The sequence below is a fragment of the Sitodiplosis mosellana genome, unplaced genomic scaffold, assembly GCF_009176505.1.
Source record: "Sitodiplosis mosellana isolate CC-2019 unplaced genomic scaffold, AAFC_SMos_1.0 Smas_scaffold_6226, whole genome shotgun sequence".
Lineage (NCBI taxonomy): Eukaryota > Metazoa > Arthropoda > Insecta > Diptera > Cecidomyiidae > Sitodiplosis > Sitodiplosis mosellana.
The window spans coordinates 22,932,328-22,952,249 of record NW_022601467.1 but is presented as its reverse complement, the minus strand read 5'-3'; the positions used below and the strand labels follow the sequence as shown (position 1 = coordinate 22,952,249).

At 34.3% G+C, this 19,922-nt stretch overlaps 5 protein-coding genes across 51 annotated transcripts in view; 2 read left to right on the top strand and 3 right to left on the bottom strand.

Moving 5' to 3' along the window:
• Window positions 1-9,990, bottom strand: part of LOC129578439 (neurabin-1) — a 52,726-nt gene extending 42,736 nt beyond the window's left edge. For 4 of the 46 annotated variants that reach the window (XM_055467002.1, XM_055467031.1, XM_055467040.1 and 1 more), the window contains exons 1-2: window positions 9,483-9,870; window positions 8,733-8,926 (exon numbers count right to left, since the gene is read on the bottom strand). The gene's annotated coding sequence lies outside the window, so the exon portion shown is untranslated. Of the gene's footprint in view, window positions 1-8,732 lie in introns of all 46 variants that reach the window. The other 42 variants (XM_055466993.1, XM_055467024.1, XM_055467035.1 and 39 more) reach the window with 29 other exon arrangements.
• An 813-nt stretch (window positions 9,991-10,803) lies between these two features.
• LOC129578451 (YTH domain-containing protein 1) lies at window positions 10,804-13,371 on the bottom strand. Its single transcript, XM_055467090.1, has one exon. The coding sequence runs from the start codon at window positions 13,043-13,045 to the stop codon at window positions 11,600-11,602; it is 1,446 nt and encodes a 481-aa protein (XP_055323065.1). The 5' UTR covers window positions 13,046-13,371; the 3' UTR covers window positions 10,804-11,599.
• Window positions 13,372-13,423: 52 nt separating this feature from the next.
• On the top strand, window positions 13,424-17,292 carry LOC129578441 (DNA repair protein Rev1). Its single transcript, XM_055467049.1, has 8 exons — window positions 13,424-13,563; window positions 13,637-13,805; window positions 13,870-14,947; window positions 15,047-15,211; window positions 15,280-15,565; window positions 15,711-16,529; window positions 16,597-16,775; window positions 17,065-17,292. Exons 1-8 carry the CDS (start codon window positions 13,510-13,512, stop codon window positions 17,210-17,212), a joined length of 2,898 nt encoding a protein of 965 aa, XP_055323024.1. The 5' UTR covers window positions 13,424-13,509; the 3' UTR covers window positions 17,213-17,292.
• LOC129578462 (40S ribosomal protein S13) lies at window positions 17,293-18,373 on the bottom strand. Its single transcript, XM_055467124.1, has 3 exons — window positions 18,235-18,373; window positions 17,858-17,985; window positions 17,293-17,696 (listed from the first exon to the last, which is right to left on the bottom strand). Exons 1-3 carry the CDS (start codon window positions 18,255-18,257, stop codon window positions 17,392-17,394), a joined length of 456 nt encoding a protein of 151 aa, XP_055323099.1. The 5' UTR covers window positions 18,258-18,373; the 3' UTR covers window positions 17,293-17,391.
• Window positions 18,374-18,396: 23 nt separating this feature from the next.
• Window positions 18,397-19,890, top strand: LOC129578456 (E3 ubiquitin-protein ligase TRAIP-like). Of its 2 annotated transcripts, none has more exons than XM_055467096.1 (2): window positions 18,397-18,467; window positions 18,950-19,890. In XM_055467096.1, the coding sequence occupies exon 2, from the start codon at window positions 18,996-18,998 to the stop codon at window positions 19,722-19,724; it is 729 nt and encodes a 242-aa protein (XP_055323071.1). In that variant the 5' UTR covers window positions 18,397-18,467; window positions 18,950-18,995; the 3' UTR covers window positions 19,725-19,890. The 2 variants fall into 2 exon arrangements, with proteins under 2 accessions (XP_055323071.1, XP_055323070.1); XM_055467095.1 differs by lacking the exon at window positions 18,397-18,467 and adding an exon at window positions 18,498-18,891.
• The last annotated feature ends 32 nt before the right edge of the window (window positions 19,891-19,922 follow it).

Below are 19,922 nucleotides of genomic sequence, written 5' to 3'. Positions count from 1 at the left end.
ATCGCTCCGAAATGATTTTTTAAAATTGATATCAGCTGTTTTGTGTTCGCTTTCGTCACGAGGAATTACTTCGAAAGAAGTTTTTTTATTTGATTTAATTTAAATACAATCTCAATGTAGCCTCAAATATGCGACAAAATTTGGAATTGTTGAATCATATCTATGAACGATACTTTTGACATTATAAAAATGTGATGTATTTTATGACAGCTAAACTGACAGAAATATCGATTCGTAATAACAACGCGCAATTGAAAGTTATCATTTGCAATGAATGGATGGAGTTCGAACATTTTCACAGATGTAAAGAGTTAGGCACACCTGCTATGCGGTTCGTCCCCGCTACTCACAAATAGTTACTTTTGAGCGGTATTGTCTAATGTTGCACACTGGTAACATAGAGCTTGCTACGTCAACGCTAATGTATTACAACTACATCTACGTGTAATACGTTGCTCGCTATACACAGCTCACTAATACATAGATCTGAGGACTAAATGTGTCTAACTGTTTCCAAATTTAATCAATTAAAAGTAGTCACACATATTCACAACTAAATTGAAATGTCAATTTGACAGTATCAACAACGGTGTGCTCAGGTGCAAACTCAGAGGCTGTCAAATGAACTGTCAAAAATCCGAAATATCTGCAACAGCCATGTATAAATGTGATCATATCTAATGATATCTGCTATATTTGAAAAAAGAAATATTATAATCTATCATCATTTTTAATTTTCAAAAGCGTGGACGTCCCCTGGCATTTATTTGTTCATTGTTGTATACTGTGAATTTTTTTCACTTCAATAATAACACCAAAGTAGTGCAAGGTGTGACAAATATTTTTTGGTTTCATTTTGAATTCGAAATTTGCTTCAGATTTTAACAATTATTGTTCGAATATACCACTTACGATATATATTATAAGATATGTATTTGGATTTCAATTGTATACTGTGATATCAAGCTAAAGTTATGCTGTTTTCATGTAACAATTAACATATACAATAGAACTTTATCTTTGAATCTGCAAATTATGCGAAAAAGAAATTCAATTTACAATATTTTCATTCATGAAAAATGTCAAAATTTCTACAAGAAAAAAGAGAACAATGCAAATTTTTTTAGAGAGAGAGAGAGAGAGAGAGAGAGAGAGAGAGAGAAATGCACAATCAACTGTTTATTATCATTTCATTACTAAATTTTACCGAAAGAAAAAAGTGGAGTGGTTTGATTTGAAATCGAACAATTTTTTCATGCAAATAGTTTGATGCTGTTTTCTTTTCACATATATTGCGGTGTACAGTGTACACGCATACGATGAACTTAATTTTATTTCATTTTCTGGCTGAAATTTACGTTTGTGTTTGCAGCACCGTTTGATATCTTATTTGAATTAAAGTATTGAATACATACAAAATCAAAAATATTTGATAACCAACGCCCTATTATTTAAAAAAAAATCGCAAAATCGAAATATCCAAATACCGAACGTAAACTTGATGGAGACCTACAGTAATGTGGAATATTTTCAAAACACTTACAGATCGAAATGATAATATGTATGTTCCACTTTCAAATGTGATATGTTCGACCATCAATAGGGTGCATCGATTTCTTCTATGAAAGAAATATAAGAGGGTGTAGTGCGGCTTTGATAGAGGTTGTCCAGAGAAACAATTTTTGTTCTGGCACTTTTGTCCGATCACCCCCTCCTGTATCGAATCAGGATCTTATTTTTCAACCAAAAAATGAATTCTCTGAAAGTGTGAATTCAATAGGACGTGATTTATGGGTTTTACCTCCCATACAAAAGTGTTCCTTTTAAAAATTTGAAAAAATATTTGTATGTGAGGTTTCCACTGTCCATAAATCGATTCCGATTGGCTTCAAACTTTCTGAGAATTCATTTTTTGGTCAAAAATAAGATCCTGATTCGGTACAGGAGGGTGTGATCGGACAAAAGTGCCAGAACAAAAATTGTTCCTCTGGACAACCACTACCAAAGCCGTACTACACTCCCTAATATTTCTTTCATAGAAGAAATCGATGCACCCTAACCATCAATAAATAATATTTCGAGAATGGGTATAAACTTCCCTTTAAGTATTACTCAAATTAATTTTATGTTTCATTACAGACAATTATTATTTTTAATTCTAAAAATATGGCAATTGATGTGGGCATTTTATGAATGTTAACATTGCTTTATGCACAGCACAATATGAAGAAATCACGTTTAATAAGTCATTATTAGGCAAATATTTGAACACTAGTTTTCAGTTTAGGTTTATAAAGAAAGAAGTTAAATTTGTTTGGAATAAAATCTTATTTTCATTTATTTATTTGGTCCCAACTTGAGACTCTCAAGCCTTGACAATGAAAGCATTTTCGTTCAAGCGTAATTATAATTATATTTAATTTAAATCCAAAGTATTAGTAATTATATGAACAATTGTCAATAACTATGTAGATCACAACACGTTGAAAGTATTGAACCGGTACTGTTCATAATTATTATTATGATAAAAATAATCTTTTGGTATTCAGCTATAGCAGGTAAATGTCACTGCCCCCCCCCCCCGGTCGGAAAAATGAAAAACCAATTCCAGATTCGGACTCGGGGGAGTTCGTACTCACCGTATGCAAATTTTCAGAGTTTGTACTCTCACTGGGCCCGAGTACAAACTCGGCAAAGTTGAAAATTTGGAAAAAACGGCCATTTAGTATGGCGACTTTATCTCAGAGGCCGAATGTTGATGTTCTCGGGACATTTTCATATGATTTGGAGTTTGTACTGGTCGTGTGCAAAGCCGCAGAGTTTGTACTCTCACCCAGTCCGAGTACAAACTCGTCAGTCAAAGTTGACATTTTGTCAAATTTTGCCAATTTGTATGGCGACTTCATCTCAGAGGCCGAATGTTGATGTTCTCGGGATATTTTCATATGATTTGGAGTTTGTACTGGTCGTGTGCAAAGCCGCAGAGTTTGTACTCTCACCAGGCCCGAGTACAAACTCCTCAAAGTTTAAAATTTTGTCAAATTTCGGAAATAAAAAAACAAAGAATAAATTTAATGTCAAAGGCTAGATTCTGTGAGTGAAAGCTAAATTGATTCCTCGTCAAAAATTACGTGGAAATAGAATCACATCAGTCCATCATAAGTGAGTTTTCTTCAGCCATTTGCTTGTTTTATGAAGAAATGTCGGTTTTAAACAAAATTTATGGGGAATCAGGTATTCAGTTGTTCAATGACTACAATTATTTTCGAAAAATAATAGCAGTTTGCCTTGACCAAACTCCTGAAAAGTGGTTATTTTGAGTACTTCCCATACAAAATACAATAGTACCGCTTTTGACAAATTTTAAACTTTGACGAGTTTGTACTCGGACTGGGTGAGAGTACAAACTCTGCGGCTTTGAACACGGCCAGTACAAACTCCTAATAACATGAAAATGACCTCAGAACATCAGAATCTAGCCTCTGACATTAAATTTTTTCGTTGTTTTTTTATTTCCGAAATTTGACAAAATTTTAAACTTTGAGGAGTTTGTACTCGGACTGGGTGAGAGTACAAACTCTGAAAATTTGCATACAGTGAGTACAAACTCCCCCGAATCTGAATCTGGAATTGGTTTTACATTTTTCCGACCGGGGGGGGGGGGACCCGGGGGCACCGGGACATTTACCTAGCTATAGCTCGAAAATATCATAAAAGTGATTTAAGCAAATAAAAACGGTTTTTACGTGTATATTGTACAGCTATTCCAACGTAGTTCATCTATGTGATGAGTAGATGTGCAATATAGCAAAAAAAAATCGGCAGAAGTGTACCAAGTACTAGTTTTTCTTCTATAATACACAACTAAATGGCATACAATTGCATTGCATCAACAAGCAAAAAAAGTGTAAGCAAAATTTTGTTTTTACTGTACGACTCAAATAGTACAAACATTTATTTACGTAAATTGTTGCGTTGATGTTGTTTTTCTTTCTTTCACACATTTTACAACGCTACAAAGCTCAATTTATATCTACAAAACATTTACAAGCAATAATAATACGCACTTCTTTGATAAATTATGCTTTGGGAGAATTTCAGTGTTTGTTTCATTGTTTCCCATTATGTGTATGCATGGGATCGTGGCGAGTTGCTAATAGACTTGTATATGAATGCACACATAAAAGCCATTATTGACTGTGAAGCCGATTGCTTCTCTTCTATTCAAAAGAAAATTTGCCTAAGAAGGTTGTGAAGAGAATATCGGTTATGCAACTTTACCAGCATTAAATGATGAGATATTTTAATATTGAAATAATTATTTTATTCTTTACTATTTGAAGCAAGAAAGAATGATCACAATTCATACAACACAATTAAGAGTAATCTGATTTTCCTTTCAACCCACGGAGGAAGTTATTTCAATGTCGGGATAATTTGGTAGGCCAGTTTTTCTACAAACGATGAAAAATATTTCGTTTGCAGATAGGCAGATATATGTGTGTAAATTATCGAGCACATTTCAAATAACACATTATATCTCATTGCCCGTCAAGGGCGCCAAAAGAAGAAACAAAACTGTATCGAAAAAATACTTAAAATAGCAGAGCAAAGCGGACTGGACGTTGTTGGACACTGTATCAGTACCTCTAATGTTAAGATACCGACACCAACATAGGTTTTATTAAATATATTTATCCAACCTAGCTAACGATTTTCATAATAAATCGAAAAAAATAGTTGGTTTTGTTATCATGTGATTGTACCCCCTTTATTGACCTTGAAACTACTACTGAAAATCGAACGTTTCCAAGAAAATGTTTATCCATTTTTTTCCATCGAATTTTGATGTCCATTAATTAGTCAATTTTCAATCCTCTAATCATATACAATGTATATGAAAATATATATTATATAAATGTCTATACACTTGATTTTGCTTGATTATTTAATTTGCTGTAAGTGCTTATTTGCGCAGTAAATGGATGAGACAGCAGATAAACTGGGATATAGTAAGAAGAATCAAATCGTATTAAATGTGAAAATATTGCATTTCACCTGCGGTATTTCTTTACATGTTGCGTTATGCCGTGTGTTTTCGTTAAACCAGACACGGTACCATGTGTTCAGCGCGTGATTATTGATCTGTCGAATAACAGTTTCACTTATAATATCATTATAATTTCCCCGTTATGTCTCAAATAGAATGCAACATGAGCGGCGAACACTTTTCTGCCGACACTTAAAAAAACATATCAAGCTTACGGAATAGTTCTTATTTTCTTCTGGTTCAAATTTTCCGTCTACAGAACGATTACAATCAACCAATGCAACCTAATTTGACGGTCGAGTGGTTTGTTGATATTCGTCTACACATAGATCAGCATTATCATTTCAATGTTCACATAGTGTTATACTTAATTCTCCAAGAAATGAAAAGGTTTTTGCATACTCGCTGAACATACGCTGAGTATTTAATAATTTTACCTTGTGATGTCAAGATCTAAAATAAAATTGTATTGCATAGCATTTGTTCATTTTTTTATTTCTTGATTCCTTTTATTTTCATTCATTCCAATGAAAATTCAACTTTGCCCGCAACTTATGCGTATCACTTTGAATTTAAGTTACTACACACAAAGATATAATTTGATATCATTGTGGTGATATTATGAAAACAAAACCAACGATACAAACGTACCATATATATGTACTTGATATCTAACTATCTTTTATTTATTCAAATATTACCTACTTCGAAAATCAATTCAAATTATCTGGAGATTCAGAAGTCTCTACATTCTATGGGAAAAATTGAACAATCTTCGGAGATGCTTGGAAAAAAAAGTTTCAACGAATTTGAAACTAAAGCAACTGAATTTATGGTTGAAAATGATTTGCCGCTAGTCCAAGAAAGCTGAAATCGACGACAGTTGAAGAAAATTTTACAATAAATCAAGGGAAAATTAAGTTTCAGGATATTAAATATCAAAAAATTTCTATTGAAAAATTGAAAATTACGCGCCACCCCAAAAATTGGTCATGCCGCCCCATACAATCAATCCTGGCTACGGGCCTGTGTCAATCTATTCATTTTTATATGAGACTTTGAAATAATTATAAGGTTTCTGGAAAGGTACTACTAATTTTACTCTCTGAATTGAAATGTAACTGGATTTTAGAACTTTAATATCTATGGGTGAGATTGACAGTGTATGTTTCACAGACTTTTTATTGGAATAAAAAGTGTATGTTTTTGCTCAGACACCAATTCAATATTAGTTGTCATTAAAATAAAAATCACCAAAAACAATGTCTGATTGATTGGAATTTGAATGTATCATTTCAATAGTTCATGCTAGGGGTTCATTCGAATTTTAAAACTGTGAATTTTCGTGAATCTTTCTGAATAATATAGATATTTTCTCATTGAATTTTCGAAAACATTGTGAATATAAAAAGAATTACATTGGTAATCCCGAACTTTTCCGTACCGTTGGCCTGCGTTGTCCGTAGGTACTTTTGGTTATTTTTTGTGAATTTTCTTTAAATAAAGGCAGTGAAAATAAAATAATAAAAATAAAGTGAAAATCGGTCACTTTAACTAATACTTCGACAATTTTGTATGGGAGGTACCCGTAAACCGATTCTCATTGGCTTTACACTTTCTGAGGTTTCATTTTTTGGAGAAAAAATAAGATTCTGAAAGTTTCATGTTGATCGCATTTGCAGAAGTTTGGTTTTTGGCCCTCAATTTTTTCCAAGAAAATGTCGACAAAAATTGAGGACATAAAATCAAACTTTTGCAAATGCGATCAACATGGAACTTTCAGAATCTTATTTTTTCTCCAAAAAATGAAACCTAAGAAAGTTTGTAGCCAATAAGAATCGATTAACGGGTACCTCCCATACAAAATTGTCCAAAAATCGGTAGTTTTAGTCAAAATTTAAAAAAATGTGTATGAGAGGTACCCGTAAATTGATTCCGATTGGTTTCAAACTTTGGGAATCTTATTTTTCTTCCATAATGAAATCCCAGAAAGTTTGAAGCCAATCGGAGTCGATTTACGGGTACCTCCCATACAAAAGTGTCAATTTTTTGAGGTTTTTCTTAGGCTCATCTTCGAACTTAAACTAAGTTTTTCGGATACAAAACTTTTGGCATTTCCAGATTTTGATTATCTCAATTATTTTTTGAGTTATCGTGTTAACAAACACCAACGACGACGACAACGACGACGACAACGACGACGACGGCACACGAACGGAAAAGTGTCTCAAAAAGTGGTTTTCTACGCGTTTCATGAGTTTTTATTATGATCTAAACCAATTTTGCGAGAAAAAAATTCGGGACCAATTCCTATACTTTCCCTTGACACGTTGTGTTAACGAAAAGTAATACGTGAATGAATTTAAATAAAAAAATTCAAGATGTTGAGAACGGTTGAACTGTCCAAATAAGAAACACTGAATATCTGTGAATATGAGTGGAAATTCTGTGGATATTCTGTGAGTAGGAGTGGATAAAAGTGGATAGAAGTGGATATCTTCTACAACACACCGAAATTATTGAATTTTTCCAAGAATGATAATTCACCCTAGAGTTCATGTTAATTGGGCACACATAGATAAAAATGTCACTTTTGGGACAGCAGGTTTGTTACAAAATCCATTTGCATATTTTATATACGATTTCTTCGAGTCAGTTGCAATTAAGATTGAATACGTTCGGGTTCATCATCTTTATTTTTTACGTAGGTAAAAATTATTGCCTTTTATGAGCATAGAAGACCAAATATATATTTCGTTGAAGTATCTGGTTGGTTCCATGACATGATAGAACGAATTATAGATACATCATTTCGTGCTAAATACTTCTATGAATGGTTATTTATTTTGCGTTGTTGCTGTGAGCTCCCACATGCAAACGGATGACCATATGACAATGTGACGATTTACACTGATTTTGCTTTTGTTACCTCACTGCCATTGAATGTCTTGACCATGACCATACGATACAATTGCATTATACAATGTGAACCGCTATTCATTTAACTTCAAAATCCTATATAACCGTAAGTAGTTCGGGGAAATCACTTGAAAATCATAGTTGGCTAAAAAAATCAATATTTTTGAGATATTAATACGATGTGATGCATCCAAGTAAGTCCAGCTTTAATTAGCACAGATACATTGGTATTTTTGTATTTTATTTATTTTCCTATTATTTTTTAAACGCATTTTTTTATTATTTGCATTGCTCCTGCTATCACTAAGTGATTTCTAGAAGATGAAAAATAGATTCAGCGTTTCGTACGTTTGGTTCCATTTTATCCAGAGTATTAATCATGAAAATAAATGATAAAATACTGTTCAATGAGTCTGATTAGACAAGCGCATACATTGGGAATCTTGTTCAACTGTATCAGCACAAACACACATATACATAGACACGCACACATATGACCAAGTCATTGACAGATTGCATCTGCGCTCTTTCGGCATTGTGTATATGAAACGTACAGACGGTAGCACTGCTATGCTTTTTTCTATGGGTTCTTAGCGTCGTGGCGGATTTTTTTTTCGATAGCTGTTCCGCCCTAGACCTTTATACTATGTTGGCATCCCCATGTCTACGAAATATTATCGAAACATTTTCTGTATGCAACAAAGTCTTTTTTCGAAGACAAAACCTATAAACATTTCAAAATTGTTTTCTCTCTATAACTTACACATCGTTATCGTTATGAAATTGCTGATGTTACGCCTTGCGATATTCCACTGTTCAGTTTATTTTTATTTCAATTTCCGTATTTAATCAAATTGATAAAACCTCACACTGCTGATTGACTCGTTTCAGTACATTTATTTATTTATTTTAATATGATACCAACATTTCCTAATATGTTGTGGTGCATGCGGGTTGCTTTGTCAAAACACAAACAAAGAAGTATCATTCACTTAGCCAAATTCACACTTGATTTTAATATAAAATTGAATGGAAAAACAATCCTATACTGTGTAGTCACTGGACATTTTCCTACAAAGACCATAAACAAATTTTTCTTCAAATCCACAATTATTATTGCAGAGTCTTTTTCTGGGGAAAAAAATGGAAAATTGTTGATACAGTTTTTTTTATAATGATCCGTGTTTAGTCGAAATATTAAATTAATCGTTTATATTTTTGAAATATTATAACCATCTTTTCATATTGTCGGATTCAACTTTTGACACTGTATTGTGAAAATGGATTCTACATTCAAAACACTATACACACTCACTCAATCAATTCAATTTTTTTTTATTGAATTCGATAAAATGTGCTGTTCATAAAACTTATGAAACACAACCTAGATTCTACTGTCTTCGAAGTGAATTCCCCTGCCTTTTGAATTTCTCAGCTTTTTTTCGAATAAAAGCTGCGCAATGATTTTATGCCGACTACTTTTTATTTTGTATTAGAGTAATCGCGAGATCACCTCACTATATTTCATTAAAATCAATGTAGACGAAAGGAGAACATCTGAATTAAAGGCAAAATCTTTTCATGTGTCGTGTTTTTTGGGTGTCTTCTAACTCTCTGCCTGCTCTTTCGATGCTTTTACTTTTGCAACTGCTTCTGATTGTGTCGAATTTCCCAATTTCTGTCTCTTGTATGTATGTGAAATTGTGTATAGTCTATCGTTTGTGTTGACGTGCTGACTGTTTACTGTGTGTCGCTCTGTTTCTTTTTTTCGCTCAGTCTATTCGGTTTTGAACATGATATACACTACCAAGCAAAATTATTAGTTTTTTTATTCCGTGTTTTTTAATGTATAGACACCGAGCGCAAGACGAAAGAATCCACTTCACTTACTGCCGGCTCTTGAAAATGAACTACTTGATAAACGCAAACACAATGTACCCATGAAGCTACGTAAAAATGGTATTTTCATTTATATACATCCACAGTGCAAAGCAAATGGAAGACCAAAATTGAGTGTATGTGTTGCTGTATGTGTGTGCGCGAGGTAGTTCAGCTCGACGTCTCTGGTATATGTAAACAAAACAAAATGTAAGACAAGAGTGTGCGTTCGACGACTTTGAATGGCACACTCAGTTGAATTTATATACTTATGCATTCGATTGTCGATTTTATTCAAATGTTTTTAATTCTAATGAGCGCTTGATGATTGAGTCGATCTTTGAACATTCTGTTAATTTTCACACAATTGATAAAAAAATTATTGGGAAAATTTAACTTTATTTCAGATTTCATGAACAATTGGCACTGCTTCGTTGGTTCAACTGTGTTTAGTCGATATATGCGTTATCTCAGCAATTTCAAAGGGAAAATTACAACTAAAGCAAAAGAAGCACCAATTCGCGTCGAAGGTCATTTGTGTGGAGAATATGATTTTTCCGTATTTTCTCCGAAATCTTTCACAAAAGAATGTGCCACATTTTAAGTTGGTTTAAACCAAAATACGGAGAAAATTGAGTTTTATCAAAATTAAATTAATTGAAAATCGCATTACTCAATTTGTTCTTCTAAAACCGTAATTGCACTTTAAATTTTGTTTTTCCTGATATTGCATGCTGTGGAAGAGAAATGATATTGGTTCAGCCTAAATTTCAACTATTAAAAACTTCTTTAATAGTTTTTATTTTATTTTAATTTTATTTAATATCGCCAAGCCCTGGGTGAATAATGTCGAGGTTTGATTTAGAGCTTTGGCTGGAAAGAAGTTATTCATTGTGTTTCAATTCTAAGAAAATCTTCAGAAATATATTAGAAAATAAAAAGAGAAAAACGTCAAATCATCTTCTAACGATTTCTTTATTCATGAAAATCAAACGATGAGCTCTATTTTGAAATGATCTTCCGAATTTCTACATGAATAGTGAATCAAACGATACGTTTTGTTCAGAGTTTCAATTTATTTCCAAAAAGAGTGTTGCTGTTTAGATGAGAAGACAATTTCAAAACAAAACTCATTCTTGAAAATACAAAAATATGGACTAAATTATTATGAACAATTTAAAGATTATTTGATGATTTATCTTCCATGCGATTCCTTATCATTTTCTTCTTTTCTCTTATTTTTATTTAAATTAATTTAATAAACGAATGATTCATGTTGTGTTTTTTTACTTTTGTTGACATCACAATCAGCGAGTTGCATACAACTTGAACTTATTACTGCTAATTCTCTCACATTCTCAATTTGTGTTGTGGCTTGTAAATGTAAACCGTAATTTAAAGTTGTATACATACAACCGTTTTTGTTTTCATTCGGTTGTTATAATTTCTTCTTTAATTTATTAGTTCATCGATTTTTTTGGAGCTTTACTTCGACTTATTAGCGGTACAACTTTTATTTTTAGGCTATCAAAGAAGTATATCTTTCAGAGGAATAATCTTGTTTAACATGATAATCTTTATGTGGAAATATCAATAAGTATTTTCCCTGCTGAAGAAATGTTTATAAAAATGAAAACTATGTCATTCGGTAGTGTTGTATTGAGACGATTGGTTTTCGTTTCTGTTGTATTATCATCACCTATTACATTCTTGCGGTGCGAGAATATTTTTTTGAATGACTGTGTGAGATTATCATCGCCTGCTATTTCGGTTTCGATGACTCCGGTCGTCCCGTCGATCTCTTTCCCGTGTCGATGATGTCGACGAATGGTGATAATCACGTGAATAGATCGGGGGTGGAACAAGTTTTCTATATAATTCGTCGCGGTCGTATGGACGAGAATTTGATGACCGTGATGGAATAGTTGGTAACTGCGGAGGATACTCTCCCAACGATGGAATATCATAATACCGTGGTGGTGGCGGGGGCAAAGCTTCATAAGGTGATTGCATCATTGATGCAAAGCCAGGCGGGGGTGCGTATGGCATTGGTGGGAGCTGATGTTGCATAGTACGCATATAATCAGCGACATATGCTTCGGCTGCTGCTGTTGAGCTGTACCGCTCATAATGATGAGAACGATCACGTTTAACATATGGTGATGCTGAACGCTTGAATATACTTGAATTGGCCACACTGTTCAGTTTGCTACGAGTGGTTAAGCCAAACAGCTTCTTTCGGCCACGAATACTGGCGATGCCGCGGTTTCTTTGTAAAATACCACTTCCGTTTCCAATCGAACTGGGTCGAATTGGAGCAATTTTGAAGGCAGGTTTTACACCTTTTTCGCGCAAAATACGAGCCGATTCCTTGGACTTTTTCAGTATCGGTGTCAAATCAATGGATTCATCTTCTTCAAATAGGCGACATAACTCAGCACCAACTTTTGGCTCAATTTCCTGTCCGTCTCGACCAATTTTCACTGGTTTTCCCTCGTTCCACGGATTAAATAAGTGTCCAGTGGATGTAAATGATAGCTCCTTCTTACAAACCCAGTCGACTTCAATGACTCCACCGAGAGCTTTTGCCGATATACCTGGAGGCAATACCCATGACACAGCCGGAACATCTCGTCTTGATTCGCCAACCATTCGGGCAAAGCCAGCGAATTTCCCACTTTCTTTCACAGAAAAGATCAGGATGACATTGCGATTTTCTTTGAACGCTTGATTCAACGTTGCTTCGTTCTGTGGTAATGTTGACCAAACACCCTTTGACTTTGATAAACTCACATTTTCAGCATTATTTGATTTAATAACAAAAAATCTTGTCTCCCTAAATAAGTAATTGATTTTCGTGATATAATCATATGATTTGGTCGAATTATTGTTGCTCTTTTCGCTCTTTTTCTGATGATTGGAATTCTGTTTCTGTTGCTTTTTTGCATTGTCTGGGCTCGGACTATTTGATTTTTTGTTTGCAGTTCGTTCACGGTTCAAATGCGATCGGCGTACTTTTGCACTTTTTGATGATCGGGTGCTAACTGAACTGATGCTTGGGCTACCCGACGACGAGCTGGATGAATTTCCAGATGCCTCACTGCGTGTATCGAATGTTTCTTCTAATTCGTGCATACCTTCCGTCATGTCAACTTCAGTTTCATCCAGACCAAGATTCACAGCGTCCAAATCGGCCATTACAAAACTATTTGTTATTAATGAGTGAAATTTCAAACTCGTCTAATCCATTTACGGTCAATTCAATTCGGTAGATTTTATTGTGATTCTATTATTAACACAAATACTAATCGTTTGCCTCCAACCAAAATGTTTATTTCATCAAATTTTCACGATTTACGGCAAAAAAAAAGAATGTTTTAATCTGTACTTCATTAATATTAGTTTTAACTTTGTGTGGTTTGTCAATGTCGGTACATACAGCCAATCGCTTGCATTTTTCATGCGTTTTTTACTGTGTTAGGTTGGCAACGGTGAGCATTGCTAGCACCATCTGCACGCAGTTTACTACGACGCAATTACACAGTCATGACGTTTTTTTTATTCTTCATTTCTCTTGACAGATCGATTTGTTGCTACTTCTGTTTATTTTTAATTTGGCTTCCTACAAATAACAGTTTTTAAAATTTAGCCGTTTATTCGCCATGCGGAAGCGGCCGAAGAAAAATGTTGACCTTGACAATGGATTCGGTGAATGGGTAAATCATTCAACAATTTCATGTAATTTTGAATATGAAAAATAATTCTAAATTTAAATGTGTCAACTTCAAGGGTGGATATATGGATGCGAAGAAATCGAAGCTGGAGGAACAATTTGCGGAAGACGCATTGAAAAATCCTTACAAGGCATCGAATTTATTCGCGGGCATATCGATATTTGTGAATGGCCTAACAAATCCATCAGCAGAAGAGCTCAAACGAATTATGATAACTCACAGCGGTAACAATATTTCAAGAACTAGAATTCTCCTTGAATTGATTGTTTTTTTTTATTGTCTGCACAGGTATCTATCATGCGTACCAGAAAAGATCAACAACATTTGTTATCGCAAACAATTTGCCAGATGTAAAGATTCGTCAAATCACGACTGCCAAAATAATCAGTCCACAATGGATTGTCGATTGTTTAAATGCGAATAAAATCCTGGATTATTCCAACTATCTACTGTATACAAATCGTAAGATTTCACAACCAAAAATAGCGTTCAAAGAGAAAGAATCAAAAATAAATCATGATTCCATTGTGCAACCACCACCTGGGGAGTGCATGACTAACGATGAAATCCATGCTGAGCCCACAAAATTGGACATAGTATTGAATTTGGATATTCTTAATACGGCAATTAGGCGCGAAGAGCAAACGAAACCTAGCAAAGAAATGGATACAGTTTCAGATGTGAGTAGAAGCGAGCATCAAGTGAAGAATGAATTTAAGAAAGGTCTCGCAAAAACAGCGGTTGATCCAAACTTCATTTCCGAGTTCTACAATCAGTCTCGATTGCATCATATCGCCACGCTTGGGGCGTCGTTCAAACAATATATCTCACAGTTACGTGAATCATGCGACGATGGTCAATTTCCGGCTCTGAATCGGCTCAAAGAGATAATGCAAATGCGTCAATCTTCAAAAGAAAAAGAAACAGAGAGATACAGTAGAAAAGCAATCATGCATATTGACATGGACTGTTTTTTTGTTTCCGTCGGCCTTCGATCAAGGCCACAGTTGAGAGGTTTCCCGGTTGCAGTTACTCATTCAAAGGGACACAATAGCAACAACATTAACAGTACAAATGACGTTGATCGAAGGAAAGAAATGGAATTATATATTAAACGACACGATGAAAAATACAATACAGACCAATCGAAGAATGACGATTTGAATGACCGAACTAAAACTCTCATCGATAAAACGACATCGTTATCGGAGATCGCGTCCTGTAGTTATGAAGCAAGGAAAATGGGCCTAAAAAATGGCATGTTTGTTGGAGCTGCTTTGAAATTGTGTCCTCAACTTATAACTATCCCATACGATTTCGATGCTTACAAAGAGGTGGCACAATCTCTTTACAACACAATCACTCAGTATGCTCCCATTATTATTATTATTACAGACCAAACATGCTTGCATTTTTCTTTCCATTCTTTGAATATGTGTCAGTAAAATGTATGTTTCTCGAAAAGATACACCTTGGATATAGAGGCAGTTAGCTGTGATGAAATGTACGTTGATCTAGCTGGTGTTTTAGGAGCATTGGGTTGTTCAGTTGACGAATTCGTATCACACATTCGAAAGGAGATTATTGACAAAACACAATGTCCTTGCTCGGCCGGAATTGGAGAGAACAAGTAAGCTATCAATTAAATTGAAAATGTGGAACAATAAGTCAATGAGAAATTTTTTATTATACTTGTAGGCTTCAAGCGCGTATGGCTACGAAAAAAGCGAAACCTAATGGACAGCATTTTCTTTCTACGAACAGCGAGGATGTTGAGGAATACTTCGGTAACATTCTGATTAGCGAATTGCCCGGAGTTGGGTATTCAACAACACAAAAGTGTACTAATTTGGGTTTAAAAACATGCACTGACTTACAACGAGTTCCATTAACGAAGTTACAACAAGAATTTGGAAAAAAATTGGGTGAAACTTTATACCAAAATTGTCGTGGAATTGATAACAAACTTTTGGTGTACGATCAAGTAAGCATTTTACTAAAACATCCTCAAACTTAAAATATATTGCCAGTGGCTTTTATAACATACTCTTTATCAAAAGTGGTAAAAATTGGATTTTTCCGCATTACTAATTTTCTTGTGTATATTTTTTTTTGCTTTTGAAACGAAGGTGAGGAAATCAGTGAGTGCTGAAATTAACTACGGCATTCGGTTCACTGAAGAGCACGAACTAGACAATTTTCTGAGGCGATTATGTACCGAGGTGCAGCATCGTCTTCTTGAAATATCAGCAAAAGGTAGAACAATCACTTTGAAATATATGGTGCGGGCCAAAGATGCTCCGGTAGAGACAGCTAAATTCCTTGGACATGGATTCTGCGAGAATTTGACAAAATCGGTCACATTAGCAAATTATACATGTGATGTAATGGTCATTTCTCAAACGGTATTCAATATAAGAAAGATATTGAATGTGCCATGCCATGAGCTGCGCGGAATTGGTATTCAGATATCGAAACTAAACACACTTCAGAATTATGATAATAGGAAAAATTCGTTAAAGAATATGTTTGAAAAAGTTCAAGCCAAACAAAAATTGAAAACCTGTAATGCCGAGTCTTCAGCCATTGGCCAAAAGGATGGATGTATCAACAGTGACCAATGTGAGCGAAAACCCATTTTCCGGAAAGTGAAAAGTTTCAACGACACACCAACACGTGATATGGTTGACAAACCTAAACCAAACTCTTCAAACAGAAAATTACAAAAAATATACGACGAACTAGACTTGAGTGTTTTGGCCGAGCTGCCAAACGAAATACAAGAAGAAATCCTACGGGAGAAAAACAGAATTCCGAAGAGAGAAACAAATGATAACAAAATACTACGACCGATAACTGTGAAAAAAGTATTGGCTCGTAAGTTGGAAATTGATTTTGATGACATTGACAATGAATCTACGAAACGAATACATCAAAGAGATCCGTCTGTAAGCATGTTTAAGTTTTAGCGTATCGATGATATACGATGATGTTTTTTTTTCTCATTTCATTAAGCACATATCTGAAGGGAACATCTTAAATTCTAAGGAATGGCGGCCAATTCTAACGAATTGGCTCGATAATTGTAATGATCCCGCCTACAATGACGTTCAGGTGGTATTGGGATTTTTTCAGGAGTTCGCACGCGCTCAAAAACTATGTGAATTGGCTATTTTCTTGAAATACTTGCACAGGTAAATAAGTGTTACCTATTTTATAGGACTTTAACCAAGGGGCAATCCACTCAAAAGTAATACATAATACCTGCGAAGTAATACGAAGTAATACTAGGTAAAAGTGGTATTACTTATGATAAAGTAATACTCCTTTTAAAAATAATACTATGGTTTGAAAAAAGTAATACTAAAGTAATACAAGGTAATATTTACATTAGTATTACTTAAAGTAATACTAATACGCAGTATTACTTTAGAGTGGTTTGCCCCTTGATTTTAACAGTAAACTGATATCTCTCGTTATTAGGAAAACCAAAAAATTGAATTGTCGCTGGCATCAAATTTACAATGGGATTATTGCTGCAGTTCAGATTGAAATTAAGAATGCTTTTGGTCCAACAGTTACCTTTCATATCAAAGATTCTTTTGATTGTAAGAATTGTATAAATATGTGATACACTTATATCAATACACTTTTTTTTCATTGAACAAAAACAAAAATAAAAAAGAATAAAAACACTGCATTTGCACACAATTTTTGTTATCGTAATTTTACTTTTATATTCAGGTTTTTTGTTTTAGAAAATGTTTACATTTTTCCAAAAAAACACACGCAGAATGCCCGGAATGAAATTTAGGCGACCAATGCTGATGCTGTGCTAGATTCGTATTTCCATGTTGGTGGCAATACGCTCTTTGTCTTGTAGAATCTAGCCAAACGGTGAATACGTGATTCGACCAAGATCAAACGGAACTTGCTGTCTTTGTCTTTACGGTTGCGTTCCAAATGCTTGCGGATAGCAACAGCTTTCTTGATCAAATAGTACAAATCTTCTGGGATGTCTGGACGCAAACCCAACGATTTCAAGATACGCAAGATTTTGTTTCCGCTCACAAAACGAACTTGAGCAACACCGTGCGAATCACGAAGAATGATACCTATTTGAGGGAAAAATCCAAAGGAAAGAGAAGGGAAAAAGCTATCGTGAGTATTGTGTGCGATTGATGTTAACAGAATGGCAAATCTATCTATCAAATAAACAAATAATTCATAGAGGAACGTTTGAATCGGCTATTGTGACATAACCTCAATTACTTACCGATTTGAGACGGTGTCATACCCTTCTTGCCGAGCTTCTTGATTTGCTCTTTAACATCTTCGGCGTTCAATTTCAACCAGGATGGTACCGACCGACGGTATGGCAAAGCTGATTGGGAAATACCCTTACTGAAATTAAAAACAATTCCATCAATTTACATTGAAGAACACTTGATTTGATATTGCCATAAGCATACAATAAAAACCATCAACAAAACGTGAAACCATGTGCACTAAAAAGTCGCACGGAATTTCTTCCTTTTAATGCAAAAAAATCATGGATTTTATTTCACTTATTCTTTTATTAGCATAACATTCAACATTCAATCGAAATATACCGTAAAACACAGAAAATTGTATGAAAAAATGAATATTTACCCAGGAGCGTGCATACGACCCATGTTTACGCAGTTTGTAGTAACTCGCAAAAGAAAGTCAAAAAGCCAGAGAGGAAGTACGAAAGGCTAGTATGGCCGCTTTGACAGAATAACCATCATGGCTGCTATATGAAATCTATTATTTAGATGTATTCCATTGACATTTGTGTTTGTGGTGACTGTGTTGAATTCAGTCATCGTTGGCGAATAGTAAGTCACCCATTTACGAATGTGGTAAGTTTGATTTGCGCGATACAAAATAACAACAGCGCAAGATATTGCGAAATACTCAGAACAACGTAAATGCTTTTTCGCTTATCTAAACAAATTTATGTATTTGCAATTCCTTTTGTTCTTCCATTCATTCGTCCGATATGTCATCGTTTCCATTACTTATTATTGCATATTTCTGTTTTGAGTTGAACATTTCCTTCTAACTTGAAATTAAAATTCAGATGTTTGATAAAGTAATTATAAAATACAAATTGATCTAAAGAAAACAATTACAAAATTCCATTTGAAGATTTCAATAAATAGTTATGTCGATGCCTTATTGTCTCATTTGTCACAATATCTTTATCCAAACTGAAGCCATAACATCAAAGCCTTGTGGACACGTTTATCACAACGAATGTCTACAACAATGGTTTAATTCGTCGTAAGTATGGGCCCATTTGAAAAATATAAATACCATTTTCATCCATAATTCTGAATAGATCACCAACGTGTCCTCAATGCTGTCAAATTTGTGATCAAGATCAAATGAAAAGAATCTACATCGATTTTGCTTCTGATGAAGATCTTGCATGCATCCAAACACCAGGAAATGTGCAGAATACAGCAACTGATGCGGATACGGAAGAAACGATCAAACTTCTTCTGGACCATATTGATACTTTGCCAGAGACGGAGACTGAACGTGATAATGATTGTGAATTTTGCAAGTCAATTCTTGAAGCATTTGACGATTTGCAAACTGAAAAAGAAAAATTTGCACAAGCTTTGAATGAAAAATCAAAAGAGTGTGCAAATTTAATTGATCAAAATAATCATGCGTTGAAATGCATTGAAGAGCTACAAATGAAAATTAAAGCAAGTGAACATGATATTTACGAGTTAAATGAACGATTAGATGCTTTGGAACATGCTACGGCGGCGATTCAATCGGAGAATTTGCTTAAAGATGACATTATCCGTGAATACGATATTGAACGGAAAATTACAAATCAACGAGTGCAAGAGCTCACTGTACAACTGAAAAAAATAACAAACGAACACACCGGGATGTTTCGAGTTCTACAGACTATTTGCAAAGGGATATGGCCATTGAAACTATTAAGTATGTACGGTTGTTCAAAGCCATTTAAGAGATTGCATGCAAATGAGCTGATGAACTGTAAGGCCGTGGTTCCATTCTGCGGTAATATTGATAATTGGGAATATATCATGATTCCAGTGATAAAAAATGTAAAACTAAAAAGAAAGAATTAATTTTACATTTGTTCTAAACAGAATATAATTATAAGAATATTTTCTATTTTTATGCAACACATTTTATGTTCTGGGTATTAGAGGTTCAATCAAATTAGTTTCTTTATAAATATATATGAGTTTGTATCAATTAAGCATTAATAAAACTAAACGTTTATTTAACTAACTATTCTCTTTGTTCTGTCATACCGTTTTGTT

Bases quoted from the DNA above. Each gene is read 5' to 3' on its own strand.
- LOC129578451 (XM_055467090.1), bottom strand. From the start codon at position 13,045: ATGGCCGATTTGGACGCTGTGAATCTTGGTCTGGATGAAACTGAAGTT.
- LOC129578441 (XM_055467049.1), top strand. From the start codon at position 13,510: ATGCGGAAGCGGCCGAAGAAAAATGTTGACCTTGACAATGGATTCGGT. The intron at 13,806-13,869 runs GTAACAATATTT...TTGTCTGCACAG, and splicing joins AATTATGATAACTCACAGCG to GTATCTATCATGCGTACCAG. The intron at 14,948-15,046 runs GTATGCTCCCAT...TTTCTCGAAAAG, and splicing joins CTTTACAACACAATCACTCA to ATACACCTTGGATATAGAGG.
- LOC129578462 (XM_055467124.1), bottom strand. From the start codon at position 18,257: ATGGGTCGTATGCACGCTCCTGG. The intron at 17,986-18,234 runs GTAAATATTCAT...TTTTAATTTCAG, and splicing joins GGTCGTATGCACGCTCCTGG to TAAGGGTATTTCCCAATCAG. The intron at 17,697-17,857 runs GTAAGTAATTGA...TCCCTCAAATAG, and splicing joins TATGACACCGTCTCAAATCG to GTATCATTCTTCGTGATTCG.
- LOC129578456 (XM_055467095.1), top strand. From the start codon at position 18,773: ATGTCGATGCCTTATTGTCTCATTTGTCACAATATCTTTATCCAAACT. The intron at 18,892-18,949 runs GTAAGTATGGGC...AATTCTGAATAG, and splicing joins CAACAATGGTTTAATTCGTC to ATCACCAACGTGTCCTCAAT.